At 38.7% G+C, this 14,347-nt stretch overlaps 1 protein-coding gene across 1 annotated transcript in view; it reads right to left on the bottom strand.

Annotated features, from left to right (window-relative positions):
- LAMA2 (laminin subunit alpha 2) overlaps window positions 1-14,347 on the bottom strand; it is a 620,419-nt gene that overhangs the window by 55,553 nt on the left and 550,519 nt on the right. The window contains exons 49-52 of the mRNA XM_073893912.1: window positions 12,848-13,007; window positions 9,704-9,828; window positions 4,490-4,652; window positions 3,670-3,814 (exon numbers count right to left, since the gene is read on the bottom strand). Coding sequence (XP_073750013.1) covers window positions 3,670-3,814; window positions 4,490-4,652; window positions 9,704-9,828; window positions 12,848-13,007 — 593 coding nt within the window. The remainder of the gene's footprint in view (window positions 1-3,669; window positions 3,815-4,489; window positions 4,653-9,703; window positions 9,829-12,847; window positions 13,008-14,347) is intronic.

Below are 14,347 nucleotides of genomic sequence, written 5' to 3'. Positions count from 1 at the left end.
AGCCCAATGTGGGGCTCGATCCCAGGACCCTGGGATCATGACCTGAGCTGAAGGCAGACACTTAATGACTAAGCCACCCAGGTGCCCCGTGTTCAGTCTTTTTAACTGTCGGCATTGTAATAACTGTATGGTGGTATCACCTTGTGGATTTATTTTGCATTTCCCTAGTGTCAAAGCCCGCTATAACTCTTATTTCAAGCCATCATTCATCTCCTGCCTGGACTGTTCTTGAACCTAATTTGTCACTCTGCTTTCAGTTTGATCTTCTGAAAATTTATCTTCCTCATTTCTCCTTTCTCTGATTATTTCTTTACAGCCCCCTTTGTGGGGTCTACCTTTACTATATCCCTTCAACACTGCTATTTGCTGCAGGGCTTTGGATCATCTCACTCTAGAAATGACTGCTTGGTTTTTCTCATCCCTATTCAGCCATAACTATTAATGGCATGATAATGATTCTAAACTGTCCATCTCTCCTACAGCTCTGCTAAACCTCAGGTACGTGCAACTGATTGCCTGCCAATTACACAGCTTGCCTAGGCTGCTAAAGATGTTAAGAGTGCTTTTAATACAATATGTCCAAAATAGAACTCAGCATCTTTTCTAGAAAACCTACTCTTTTTTATATTCAGTACCACATGACTTCACTAAAATATTTTTGTTATTTAAGGGAAAAAAAGGAATTATTCTTGACATCCCTTTTTAAAACATTTATCTTCTGGGCGCCTGGGTGGCTCAGTTGGTTAAGCGACTGCCTTCGGCTCGGGTCATGATCCTGGAGTCCCGGGATCGAGTCCCGCATCGGGCTCCCTGCTTGGCGGGGAGTCTGCTTCTCCCTCTGACCCACTTCCCTCTCTTGCTCTCTCTCTCTCATTCTCTCTCTCTCAAATAAATAAATAAAATCTTTTAAAAAAAACAAAAAAACAAAAACAAAAAAAAAACATTTATCTTCCACATTGAATATATCACAAAGCTCCTTGATTGTAAAATGCTTAGTATCTTTCAATTCTACTCTTTCCTCTCCATTCTCAGGGTTTCCTTCTCCTCACTCTTCACTTGGTTTACTGCAGACTGCAGTAGCCCCTGAAATTGTCATAAATCTACCCTCCAAAGTTTTCTAAGGAAACTTTACTAAAGCACAAGTCTGATGGTGTCACATCCTCGATTAAAACTTAAGTAGTTCCCTATAGATTTCAGGATAAAGTTGAAGCTCATTAGCTTAGTTCACAAGGCCTTTTATGAACTGGTTCTGTTATCTCTCTAGCCTCATCGGATACTTTTTTGCCAACATTCATCCTGTTAGGCTATGGATTTACTTGTAGTAACTGTAGGGGCCAGGGGCAGGCTACCCCAAGATGGACCACTCTGACATGAGGGTTAGTTTGAGTCAAAAAGCAATCAAAACCATTTGCAATGATGTGGATGGAGCTAGAGAGGATTAGGCTTAAGCTAAATGAGTCAGTCAGAGAAAGACAGATACCATATGATTTCACTTATACATGGAATTCAAGAAACAAATGAACATGGGGGGGCGGGGAAAAAGGTAAACCAAGAAACAGACTCTTAACTACAGAGGACAATCTGGTGGTTACTGGAGGGGAGGCGGGGGGTGTTAAATAGGTCATGGTTATCAGGGAGAGCACTTGCTGTGATGGGCACTGGGTACTGATGTGATGAATCACTGAGTTCTACACCTGAAACACATATTACACTGTATGTTAACTAGCTGCAATTTAAATAAAAACTTGGAGGGGGGAAAAAAAAGCCATCAAAACCCAGTAGATTCTGGAAGAGCCCTTTACCTCCCCCACCAATGCCTAAAAAGAATTTAGGTGGAGGACCTGCCCCAGGAAGAGCACTATCACCAGAGATAACTACATCATACGGGAACAAGGGTAGACAGGGAGAAACTTAGCAAAGTTTGATTAAAGGCCCCTTTGTGCATTGAGTGGTTCAACCAACATTTATTTACCAAACATTTACCCTTTTTGTTGTTATTTTTATCTTCCTATAAACTGCGTTCTTCCCTTGGAAGTCCCAGACCCCTACCCTCTTCTTAGTTCAGAAAGACCTGTGTACCTGACTTTGCCTATCTTCGGAATTCCCATGTGTGTGTGGATTCCCTGCCTGTACAAAATTAAATTTGATTTTGTCCTGGTCATCGGTCTCATGTCAATTTGATTCTGAGTCAGGCTAGAAGGACCCAGAAAAGGACAGGAAATTCTCACTCCTCAGCATGAACTAAGGCATTTCCCAAAGTGTGTTCAGCAGGAATGGAGAGATTTTGGAGATTGTAGAAGTTTGGGAAATGTTGGGTCAAATGGAGTTAAACATTCTTCTTCACTACTCTGCAGAGCCTCTCCCTCTCCCATGCAAATGTGCCTCCCTTATGTGGGAACGATGTATAAGGTCGCACTGCAACTTATATAAGCGCTAACCAGTTTTTGTTCAAACAGGAGAGTTTCTCCAGGCCTCCACATTCCAAGGGTGAGCACCTGGAAAATGATGAACGATGGTGGATAATGCTCTCTGAGGCCTCCCGGCTTTCACACTACTCTCACCTCCCTGAGATGTCCAAAGGCACTGCCCACCCAGTGAAATCCTCAGCTCCTGCTTGTGCCTCCAGGAGCGGACCTCTCGGTGTGACTTCAACATCTCTCTCCCGTGATTCCTAGCCTACTGTACCTATCTTGATGCAGCTATCCGCTTTCTATCCTCTCAGCATGGATTTGTTTACTTGTCTATCTCCCCAGGAGACCGCCCGTTCCTTGAAGGCAAGGACTTGTCACAGACCTCACTCAGGTCTGGCACAATAGTTAGTGGGTGCTTGCCAGGTACTTGTTAAGTGCAGGAAGTGAAGGATGGTGAAAGTCAAACTGAAATTCTCATGAAATGTCACACTGGCATGGTCAAAATTAATTAGGCTTTAATTTTATAAACAGAAGCATCAAATTTCATTTGCAGATATTGGTAGTACTATAGTGCACAGAATTAGGGGAATTATACTGAGATAACAGTAGCAGCACACTAAGACCTAACATATTTGGATTTCTGCCTTGGTTGTGAGAGCTTACATACATACGTCTGTGACCACGTGTAAGTCTGAGCCCATGTTTCCCTTTCTCTAACACCAGAACAAAATACCTGCTTATCTCAGCAAATGAAAAAATGTTTGTGAGTATATTTTTAAAGAGTTCCTGGACTATAAAAATGTTACATTATTATTATTCAATTCCTTACTTGCATACATACAAATGTCTGGCATTTTTAAAAAGCAAAGACCTGGTCACCGTGTTCTATCACCCCTATAAATTCGACGAGTGGGCCACTATAATTACAACATCTTGGTAAAACACGATGAGAAAAAAAGCACACAACCTTTTCAAACCTAGTACAGGATGTAATTTTACAAGTTGTAAGACAGTTTTATGCTTTCAAATTAAGCTCTCAGTTTCCAAAGAAAATGACAGAGAACCATTTGGCTCTTCAATCAGTCATGTGTAACCCAAGTCACCTATAATCTAAGCCAAAGAAATGACTGGATCCATTTTTCACAGAATTTGTGAGTCCCTAAAATCAGAGACACAGGGTCCTCCTCATGATTAGGTACACAGGAGTGTTGGATAGCATGATTAAGGCTCACAGTGCATTATTACTATAGAAACTCACCTTGTTTCTGAATTCTTGACAGGGTGAAGGATTTCCATTTCCCATCATTATGGTTTTGATTGCTGACAACAGAAGCCATTCCTGAACCCAGATCATAGCTGACTTTTACATGCCCATCAGTGAGCTCTACACTCATGAAATCTTTCTATTAATAGAGTAAAAATACACCAGTGATTCAATACACAGAGAAATAGGAGTATTCACTTTTTCGTGTGGGGTTTATAATACGGCCTTATGGCTAAGTTACTGAATGTGTTGATCTGTAAATGATATCCATTTTAGAAGTAGAATTGGTGTTACTACTTTGTGAATGTTTGTGGGTGTGACATTATGGTGTAAATGGTCACAACCAAATTACTAGGACATATCTTTTATGACAGGAGAATAAAGGAGGTTCCTTTGAAAACATATTAAGCCAACTAAAAGATAGGTTCCCTGGAAGAATTTACTAAGAAATATTAGCCTGGAAAAAATAATGAGGACATTTAGAACCACCTTTCAACTTAGGTCTTTAGAAGACTAAGGGAGCAGTTTTGCTGCTGCATGATTCCATATTGGAGGAATCTTTACTGGGTGCTTCTAATAAAGGATTATATGGGGAGCTGCATTGAAAATAAATAATAATTGCATCTGTAATTGAATTTATCAATGAAAATATATAAAGTACTATCTGTATCACCTACTCTTGGTTATCACACAGCATCCTGGAATCCTTTGAATAATAATTGATAATTTAACAATAACTGATAATTGTATTGGAATCCTACAGAAAAGAGGCAAACATTTTTAATCATGGAAGATCAGCCATGTATGTCTTTACCAGGTCTCGTGTGGCAAGGTACATCAGGAGAGCACTTGAAGAAAATGTCCTGAACTTGAACATGACAGTTGAGATGTTGGGGTACCAGCGAATGGGGCGGCTGACCAATGCGTACCCTTCTCCATCAAACTGAATAGTCCCTTCACTATCTTCTACCTGAGGACTGAAGAGAGACATTTCACATGAACCAATGTCTGTTTTGTCCATCAGTATTCAATACATCAAATCGTCTTCCAAGATTAGATTGTGAGCTGTTATAGGACAGGAACCATCCCAAATAGATCTTCCATCCTTCCATTTTTCTCCATCTCCACTGCCGTCATTCTAGACCAAGCAGCAATCACTTCTTACCTGGACTTTATTTGGTGTTCAGTAACTAAGTCCCTGATGTTTTAAATGCTTTATGTTCTCTTGAAATACTTGGTGGATAGTTATATTGGTATTTAACTGTGTCTTAGTGGTGTGAAGAGGTGGGGATTTGGATGCACTGATAATGTCTTATTACATTTCTCATATGCATAAGATAATGGGGGGGTTTGGGTACAATGAGTGAAGGTGGTCAAAAGATACATACTTAGAGTTATAAGAAAAAATAAAAACACACATGATGGAATAAAGGTCTCTACTCTCTGAATAGTTGCTGTCCAATAGATTTTTCTGGGACAAATTAGATTAAGACAATAAAGGATGCCTCTATTTATCTCAGTGGTTATCTGTTGTTCTTTAATAGATTGCAAGCTCTATGAGACCAACTAGAGATTATCGGTCAGGCTCTATGTCAGGCACAAACTTGGCACCTAGTGTGGCACATGGCCCAGAGTAGAATATGGCATATGTCAAATGAAGGAGATTTTAGTATAGCAGATTACCCCACAGAGACTATATGTTCAATCAATGTTGGTTGAATAATTAAGAAATATTTAAGATAAACCTTGTAAAAATAACATTTAAGAACATTTCTTTTTCAAATGCAGTTTTCTATCATCTATCAATCAATCTACCTAATGATGTTATTACAGAGTAAGTCTCAAATTGTGGAGACTTTTTAAAACTTTAAAGATCTGCATGTTAGCATATATTTGAATCTCTGAAATTGGAGTGTTGTATTAACTTGAGGGTAGAGAGGAGATATGGAGAAACATTATAGTAATGTCATTGTAAAATAATGAGAGCCTAGAATATCATTTGCATGAAATCTTGGCTAAATGAGAAAAATGATAGTGTACGAACATTAACAGGCTCATGAAGGAAGAACTGTTCCACATTTTAGACAAGTTGGCTTTCTCTATGTTCCTGGATCAGAAATAAAACTGAAGACAAAAAGAAAAGAAGGGAAGAGTCTTATTCTGTGTCTTGCATGGTCAGATCCTTGTAATTTTAAGTTATATCTAATTTGGAGTAAGATCAGATGATGTCATAATTTTTTTTTCTAATGTAAACTTAAAAGATACTTTTCAGTATTCCTGCAAAGTGCTAACGGAAAGTTTAAGGAACTAAATCAGACTATTAACTGTATAATTGATAGTGAATAAATTGGCTATGATTTGGCCTTTCTTCATCATTATGACAAATTCATTAATTTCCGGATCACTGCATTAGAGAGAAGAGAATGTTGTGTGCAGTCTACTAAGGAGAGGTCCCTTGTAGTTCTCAAATACTAGAATTTTGCATTTTATGCCGTCACACTATCATTGATGACCCTAGAAAGGGTTGTGGGAGTCACTGTTGACTGTTTTCTGGATGTTTTAACACAATGCACTGTTATTTCTAATTTAAACAGACAAACACACACAAAATCTCACTACAGAGAACAAGTATTGGAATAAAAAACATCACTTTTTTGTGTGTGTGTAAGAACTCTGGGATATTTATAACCTGATGTCTTTGTGTCCTTAATCCATTGATTCCTTCAAGGTGAATAAAAGAAATAGCTAAGTCGATGGCAGGTACCCTGGAGTCTGATGTGGAATCTCACTGAGATCCTGCAGCAAGTCACCTAACCCTCAGGGTGTTACCTTGAGATAAAAGGGTTAGATCAGTGAATGATTTCTATGGCCTATTCATATTCCAGCCCTTTGGAAAATTCTTGTATTCAAGCAAAAGGCAAATCTGCAGGGAAGGGTTTTGTGCCGAGAACAGCTAAACACACAGATGTAGATCAGCCTACCCCCCTTAACTCATTGGCCAAACCCAGGTAAGTCTGGTTTTAACTTGGTGAGTTTGAGATAGGGAAAAAAATGAGTCCTTCCAGGCGTAGTCTATAATATCTCAACATCTAACATTAGAGTGTTCTTATTCATGTTTGAGTACATTTACCAGGAAAAGTAACTATTTTTTTTTTTTTTATAATTAACATTTGCTAAGCTTCTTAACTTGCCTCTTGTTTCTCTTTTGAAACTTGATGTCTGGTCAAGTTATTAAGGATTAATTATGTTATTTGGAACAGCCATGTTCTTCCACATGTCACTTGTTCACTATAGAACTAGATGTATATTGGGGTTTATTTAGTATATTAACATTTCATCATTGTTTCAGTGTTGAGTAAATACATTAAACTTGTGGCAGTTTTTTTCTATTTTAATTTTAATGTGAGTTTTAGAAGTTTAAGAAAAATAAGATATAGTTCTTTTCTTATAGTCCTGGCAGATAACTCTTTTTAAAGCATAACAACCATTATATCCTTTTTTCCTGATTACTGAATAAATTACTGAATAAATTCTAAGATCAACATCATGTTCTTAGTCTGTGTCCTATAGCCTCATCTTTTACATCTCCCACATATAATCATTTCTGCTCTTACACTGGAACGATGGGTCTTTAGGTTAAAATGTGATATGTATTCTCTTGAACACAACCTAACAAACACCAGGAGTTCTGTAAAAATTATTCCTACACATACACACCAAGGTTTATGGGAAAACAGGGTTGGTGCAGGTCACTCAAAACTTATGCAACTTTATAGTCAGGGCACTCACAGAAACAATCACAATCTTGATCAAAATATTAGCATAATTCAAAAAGGTATGCTATAAAATTTAAATTGAAGAATTCTTTCAGTAAATATAAAACTTTACCTTCAAGGGTATAGGTAAAAGTCACTTGATGGCAAGGAGCTTAAGGAAGGGTTGACAGTGCTGAGTGATAGAGGTGGTAAAAGTGCACAATGATTGGGCGGGAACTGAGCGATGAACTTCTAAGACAGAGTGCTTGGCCAAACCAAGGGCAAGTTCATGGATGAAGAGGCACTGTGTGTAGGCTTGAGCTTGGTAAACTCAGCTATGCTGGTAGACTTTACATTCAGCTGCCTTTACTTAGTGGTGCAAAATCTTTACACACTGGGAAGAACTGTGTGGGAACCTACCTGACTTTGGCACCTACTGACATCATTGTCTCCTTTGCCAATTCTGCCTGAGCGAATTCACGCTTATGAAGCAGAACAGATTTTACTTGTCCCTTCCTAAAAACACTCTGGCCTTCCAGCCTTCCTACCTTTGCCCTCACTGGTCCCTGGGACTAGAATGCTCTTCACCTTCGTTTGCCAGCTCCCCTCTGGAATCTGACTCCACGGCAAGGCCCACCCCAGATACTACCTCCTCTATGAAGCAGATCTAACCCTCTGTGAATAATCATACTATACTCTGAGCGTGTCTTTTTTAAAGGGATTTTTTATTATCCCTTGCATTTTGATTATTTTAGGGTTTGTCTTTTCCTCCCTTCCTGGCTGTGAATTTCTTGATGGCTAGCCCTGGACTATATTCATCTCCGTATAAGGAAGTTCTATGTGTGAATCTCTGGCACCTTAAAAACATCCTATAAATGTATGTGTGTGTGTGTGTGTGTGTGTGTGTGTGTGTGTATACACACACATATATACTATTATATTAATTCATATAATACTTTAGATACTAAGCTACAAGATCTTTGCAGAATTTATAAATAGCATGTTATAGTCCTAACACATTATATGCACTGCTGAATGGACATTTAAATCCTTAGATGTTTTGTTGATGATAGGCTTTTGAAAATCCTTTTTATAAATTTACTAAATAAATGTTCAGGGAAAAGTTGGCATTAATTTATGAGTAAAGGAATATTAACGTGAACTTCATTGTCCTTGTCGTATTGAAAACATTTTACAGAAAACATTCCGTAGTAGATTTTGCTGAAGAGTATTCACCAAACCAATCTAAACTGTGAATGGGTTAGGCTTTTAAACTCTCTTCAATGCTGCATTGACAAGTCCATGATGACAGAAATAAAGAGTTGTAAGTTAAACTGGAAGTAAAGCGCACTCTGCTACACTGATGGGAATTCGGGGCCCTGGCAACGTGCATGTGCTCTTTAAAATTGGAAATAAAAAATATGAACCACATAGCACCTAATGATTTGGAGTTGCATCTAGGTATTTAATTTAAATTTTATAGTTTTAATAGGCTCAGTTGATTAGCTGGGCTCAAGTTTCTTATGCTGAGAAATCCTGCCCTTCTAGCTAATAGTTTCATATCCTCTCTTCTGGTTTGTATAAGAATATTTATTCTCTACATATGCTTTGTCTGCTTGTTAAATATTTTTAGATTCCTACACTCTAACCTCTATGTAGTAACTGATGATGTGCGTTATGGCACTTTCTCCTGGTCTATCTTGGCCCCTTCTTACCCTTCTCCACTTAAGCAGAATCTTCAAGCCCAGTGGGTCTCCACTTGAAACACTGCCAGGACTGTATGTGTCATGTGGAAAATCCTGTCAGAGATAACACTTGTACTAGCATTCTATATTTTGTTATAAACCTAAGTGGAGTGAGTCCAGGCTCTGTGACACCTGAAGCTTAATCAGTTCAGGGAAAACTCTTTTTAAGAAAAAAGAAAAGAAATTATGAGAGCAGAGCTACAGACATGAAAAACCTCCTAGTTCTGGACATGGAGGGAAGCTGGAGTGGAAAGAGAGAGTAGTCTCAACTGATTGAGGAGAAAATACCTTTCCTTGCAGATTTTACAAATACATTCAAAGTACTGCCAGGGCACCTCCCAGAGCTTTGGAAAGTACTCGTACAAATGGGTGAAAGAATTTGAACTTTTATCATGAAAAATCACCCCCTGACATAATCCCATCCAACCTGCTCCATATCATCCACACGATAATCGAATATTGCGCAACAAAATTAAAGTTTTTGTGAGGCACAGGCCAGACCTTAGGGGAGTCCTCATTTCAACTCACCTGACAGTACATCCTTTGCAGTCACCTTCTTTTTCTCGGAAATTCCACAACCCTATAGGTTTGCTGTCAAAGTAGGTTTCTCCCATACAGCCCGTGAAGGTAATCACGCGCACGGCATCAGCCTTCTGCAGAGAGAAACATAGTATTTGTTAGAATTTAGAATTTCACAAGAAGTCTTAGAACACCCAGGAGAGTTACTAGCAGTGAGATCTGGAGTAGTTATTATCCGCTCTTTCTGATACTCTTGGTTTGCACCTATTCATCTTTTAACCATATTATGTCCTCACAGATCCTGGTTATTTATGTGCTACACCAGTTTATCACCATTAGTAAATGAACACTTCCTAGCTTCTGACTTTAGGTGAGCTGCTTATTCACTTTGAGATTCTATTTCCTTGTCTCTGGGTTGGGATTGTTAGAATGAAATTGGGTAATTTATTTATGGTACCACAGTCAGTGCCTGGCACAGAGGAGGTATTTAATTAATGTTAGTGTTCATACGCCACTGAAGAGACATCTCTCCAAAGATCTTGAGAAGGGTTGCATACTGACTACACAGAGGGAAAAAAGCTTACATATAGATTACTTAATGATAGTGCTGTCCCCAATTTTTCATTTCCTCTTATACCCCCAAGCCGGTTTCCAACACAGGAGAATGAAGGGAAACAGTGAATTTGTAAGAGAAGGGACCATATTGTGATTGTCTGCTGGTATACACAGCACAGGGCCTATTAGGGATCAATAAATATTTGTTGAATGACAACCCTGGTGTCATTTTCACAGGGAAAGGTCTTAAGCTTGATATATAACACAATCATGAACGAGGGGAATGACCTGGTCCACTCTAGAGAAACTTGCTGTAATTTAAACAACTATTTCTTTTGGCACTGACACATTATAGATAAATTCTATATTCCGGTACCTGTAACTTTAGAAACACGTTGCCAAAGGCTTCCCCACAATTATCTGAGTAATCCGGGGTTAAAAAAAATGACTTGACATTTTGGGTTCTAGAACAAATGTAGGAAGATGATCCCTGAATAGCTAAATGTTTGTAGTTACAATTTAAACTCAACATGTGCTTCTTTCTATTGCTGTGTTCAAGGGGAGCACTGCCTTGTAGGAAGAATGTGTATCACAGCCACTGACATTTACAAGTCAGCACGGCCCTTGGAGTTCTCCGTTATCAGTTGGAGTCTCTCTTAATTTTCTGGAGGTTGATTATCCTACTTGTGCATTCTACTGCCTTTTTGCTTTTCCTTCTTGCATCCTAAAAACTAGCCTAGGGATATTTTCCTGCTCCTTTGAGTTTTCACCAGCATGTTGATTTAGTTACTTGTTTTCAGCTTTTGGTTCATATTCTGATGTAGCAGAAGCCTTGAAACTCTTGGCCAAAATGATTAAGATTTTCTGTAGATTTCAGTCGTCTGTTTTCTTTTACCTTGAGACTGGCATAAAAGAGTTTCTTTACGTCTGGTGACATCTGAATAATAATAACTATTTAAGATGCGATTTCATGTGTGACTTCCACGTTTTAGGCACTTGTAAATTTTATGCACATAATCTCTCACTACTCACAGTGGCAGTGAAACGTGGTGACTAAGAGTGGAGGCTTTTGTGCCGGGTAAACTGTTCAAATCCTGGCTGTGCCACTAACTGCTGTGTGACCTTGGTCAAGTCATTTAACTCCTCTCTGACTCAGATTCCTTAACTATAAAATGAGGAGGATATTATCTACCGTTTGGGGTTGTACGTTAATTCATGTAAATTACTTATAATATGACTTAGCCTATCATAGGGTTATAATATGTTATCAAAGTTTATTATTGTATCCTTCACTATGCAAGCAAGGTAGATATATATATTTTTTAAAGATTTTATTTATTTATTTGAGAGAGAAAGAGAGAGAGCGAGCGTGAGTGCACACCAGCGGGGGAGGGGCAGAGGGACCATCAGACTCTGCTGAGCACAGAGCCTGCTGTTGCAGGGGCTCCATCTCAGGACCCTGAGATCATGACCTGAGCTGAAACCAAGAGTCAGATGCTCAAGCGAGGCACCCCAGGCACCACCAAACAAGGTAGATATTTTATCTCCCTTTCCTAGTTGAGAAAACTGAAGCCCAAGGAGCTAAGTGACTTGCCTAAGGTCACATTTTAGTAAGTGAGAGAACAGGGAATCCAACCTGGATGTGATTTCAAGATTCATGGTTTTTATACCCCTCCGTGCTACCCCTATATTTATCTTTCTAGGGAGGAGAGAAAGTTGGCAATATAACTATATATTACTATGTATCATGTATATTTATATGCAGTTCTAAGAAGTGAGGATGGTTTTAGTGTGTAGTTGTAGAATCAATTCCAATACTTTAGAGTCACATCTCATACACAAAGCAAATAAAACAACCTCACTCTATATGAAGGTTGAGTTCTCATAAATTTGGGGGTCACCCTGGCTTTTCACATTTTCTGACTAATCTCATCCCAGGATGATTCTGACAAGCCCAGGATTATCCATCCTATTTGGTTGTGCTCTCGCATCTCACCTACAGGTCGTTTTCCAACACCTAATTTCCTTTAATCAACATGAGCTTCTTTAAAATGCAGGCACTTAGCAATTTGGAATGCACAAGGACCTGTCATGAAGCAATTATGAATATTAAGTGCATTGCTCTAGAAGAATGAAGAGAAGAGCAACTTGAAAACTTTAAAAATCAGACCATGATTTGAAAGCTTATGGCTTCTGTGATATTTCCCAAGGTATTCATAAATCTTTTAATTAGATGTGAGCTTGAACTTTATAGCACTTCATATCAATAAATCATAAACTGATTCAGAAAACGGGGTATATTTAAAAAACACTTTGCTCTTGAGGCAACTAAAACAAGACTATAAAAAAGTTGGTGCCACAGAAAAGGGCAAAACAAGTGTTTAAGTAAATACACACAGGCTTAAAAACATTGTGTTTCCAGACTGGATATTCACAGAAGAAAAAAATTCTTACTCAAAAGAAATGTATGTTTTCATAAACAAATTAAGTAAAAAGTCACTGAGTTTTTGCAGAGCTTTATCATGCCTTCCCCCAGAGCAATTATGTCAGGAGTTATAGGCAGAGATGAAATAAACAGCACGGGAAAGAACACACTACCTTCAGTTTCCCAGTCAAGCCGCCAACAAACAGCATTGCGTTTGCGTCCACATCGAGAATAGTATACCCTGGAGGAGAAGCTGCGTGGTAGGTACTGGGCACAATGCTGGCTTTGGGTCCATCCAGGGCTCTCACAGAAATGGTCCCATTCCTCCCAGTTCTTGAGGGGTGCGTGTTGAAATGAAGTGAAAGAAAATGCAGAACATAAAATATGTATCACATTTATAATAACTTTAGTTTTAAAGGGTATGAAATATAGGGGCTTGTTTTAGAGCGTTTAAGAGACAACTGGGTGCTTAGCTTCAAAAGATCCGGATTCATTAAGTTGCAAATCAAGACCAAGAGTCTGATCTTTGCTGGCTGTTTACTGGCAGACGTGGCCAGGACCGGTGAGCAACATACCCTGACTCTGCACGTGAGAGTCGAGGTGAAATGACACAGCAGCAATCAGGGATGGCACTGCCCCTGCTTAAACGGAAAGCCTTTTTTCCATTGCCTTACAAAACAATTTACTGTTTACCAGCACATGCTGTTTAAACAAGCTGATACTACTTCGTTTAGCATTTTGTCTAATTTAATTCAGCAAGTGAACCCCAAATGAGCCACCCTTCTGCATTATAAGTTGCATTGTTTCTCTTAAAATCCTTTGTTATATCTTGGCTCCAAATCTGCTGAAGTAGTCTTCCTGGAATTGTGCATCTTTTATGGTTTGGCATCCCATCTCAATATATATATAGCGTAATATCTCGTCTTCAGAGTCGTGTATACAAAGTGTATAGAAGAACTGCACTTTTAAATTCAATGAATGGAATTTTGGAAGCTCTTATTATTTCATTTCATTTTCTTAAGTGATTGATGTCTATGAATTGTTAAATATGAAAAACTGGTCTCTCTTCTGAGACAAGCAGTCATAACAAAACTTGAGGGTCTCTGTCTCTCCCCGCTGTCTCATTTAGGTAATCTTTTTATCTCTGATGGTACAGCATTAACTGAAGCACATGGAAACAATAGAATGAATTTATCAAATAAGGTTCTTCCTCATCTTACCAGAATGTATCTCTTTTGATCAACGAATTGACCTTTGTGAATATAAATGTTCTTAAAATCATGAAAGTACTTAATCCCTTCCCTACTCTCAGGCATGGAAGCATGTTGTCTGCTGCTTTCTCTTGCTACACACACACACACACACACACGCACGCACACACTTACACACACTCACACACACTTACACACACTCACACACACACTCACATTCCTTTACTGAAGATCTTAAAAAGGAACTAAAAATATTGCTTCTCATTAAGTTTTAAGCTTTTATTATGAAAAAATGTAAGCGTATACAACACAGAGTGAAACTCTCTGCACCCATCATCTATATTCAACAAGTGCTTTACCCAGCTCTAGACCCAGGCCCTTAACTATACCTCTCAACTGTTAGCTGCTTTGGGTTTCATAGGTGTGGAGAATTAGGTAAAGAAGAGGAGGAAATGAGGGGAA

The sequence above is a fragment of the Callorhinus ursinus genome, unplaced genomic scaffold (assembly GCF_003265705.2).
Source record: "Callorhinus ursinus isolate GAN/ISIS: 27379988/994484 unplaced genomic scaffold, GSC_fseal_2.0 scaffold6, whole genome shotgun sequence".
Classification (NCBI taxonomy): Eukaryota; Metazoa; Chordata; class Mammalia; order Carnivora; family Otariidae; genus Callorhinus; species Callorhinus ursinus.
The sequence above is the reverse complement of the archived record's forward strand: the minus strand, read 5'-3'. Positions and strand labels throughout refer to the sequence as shown.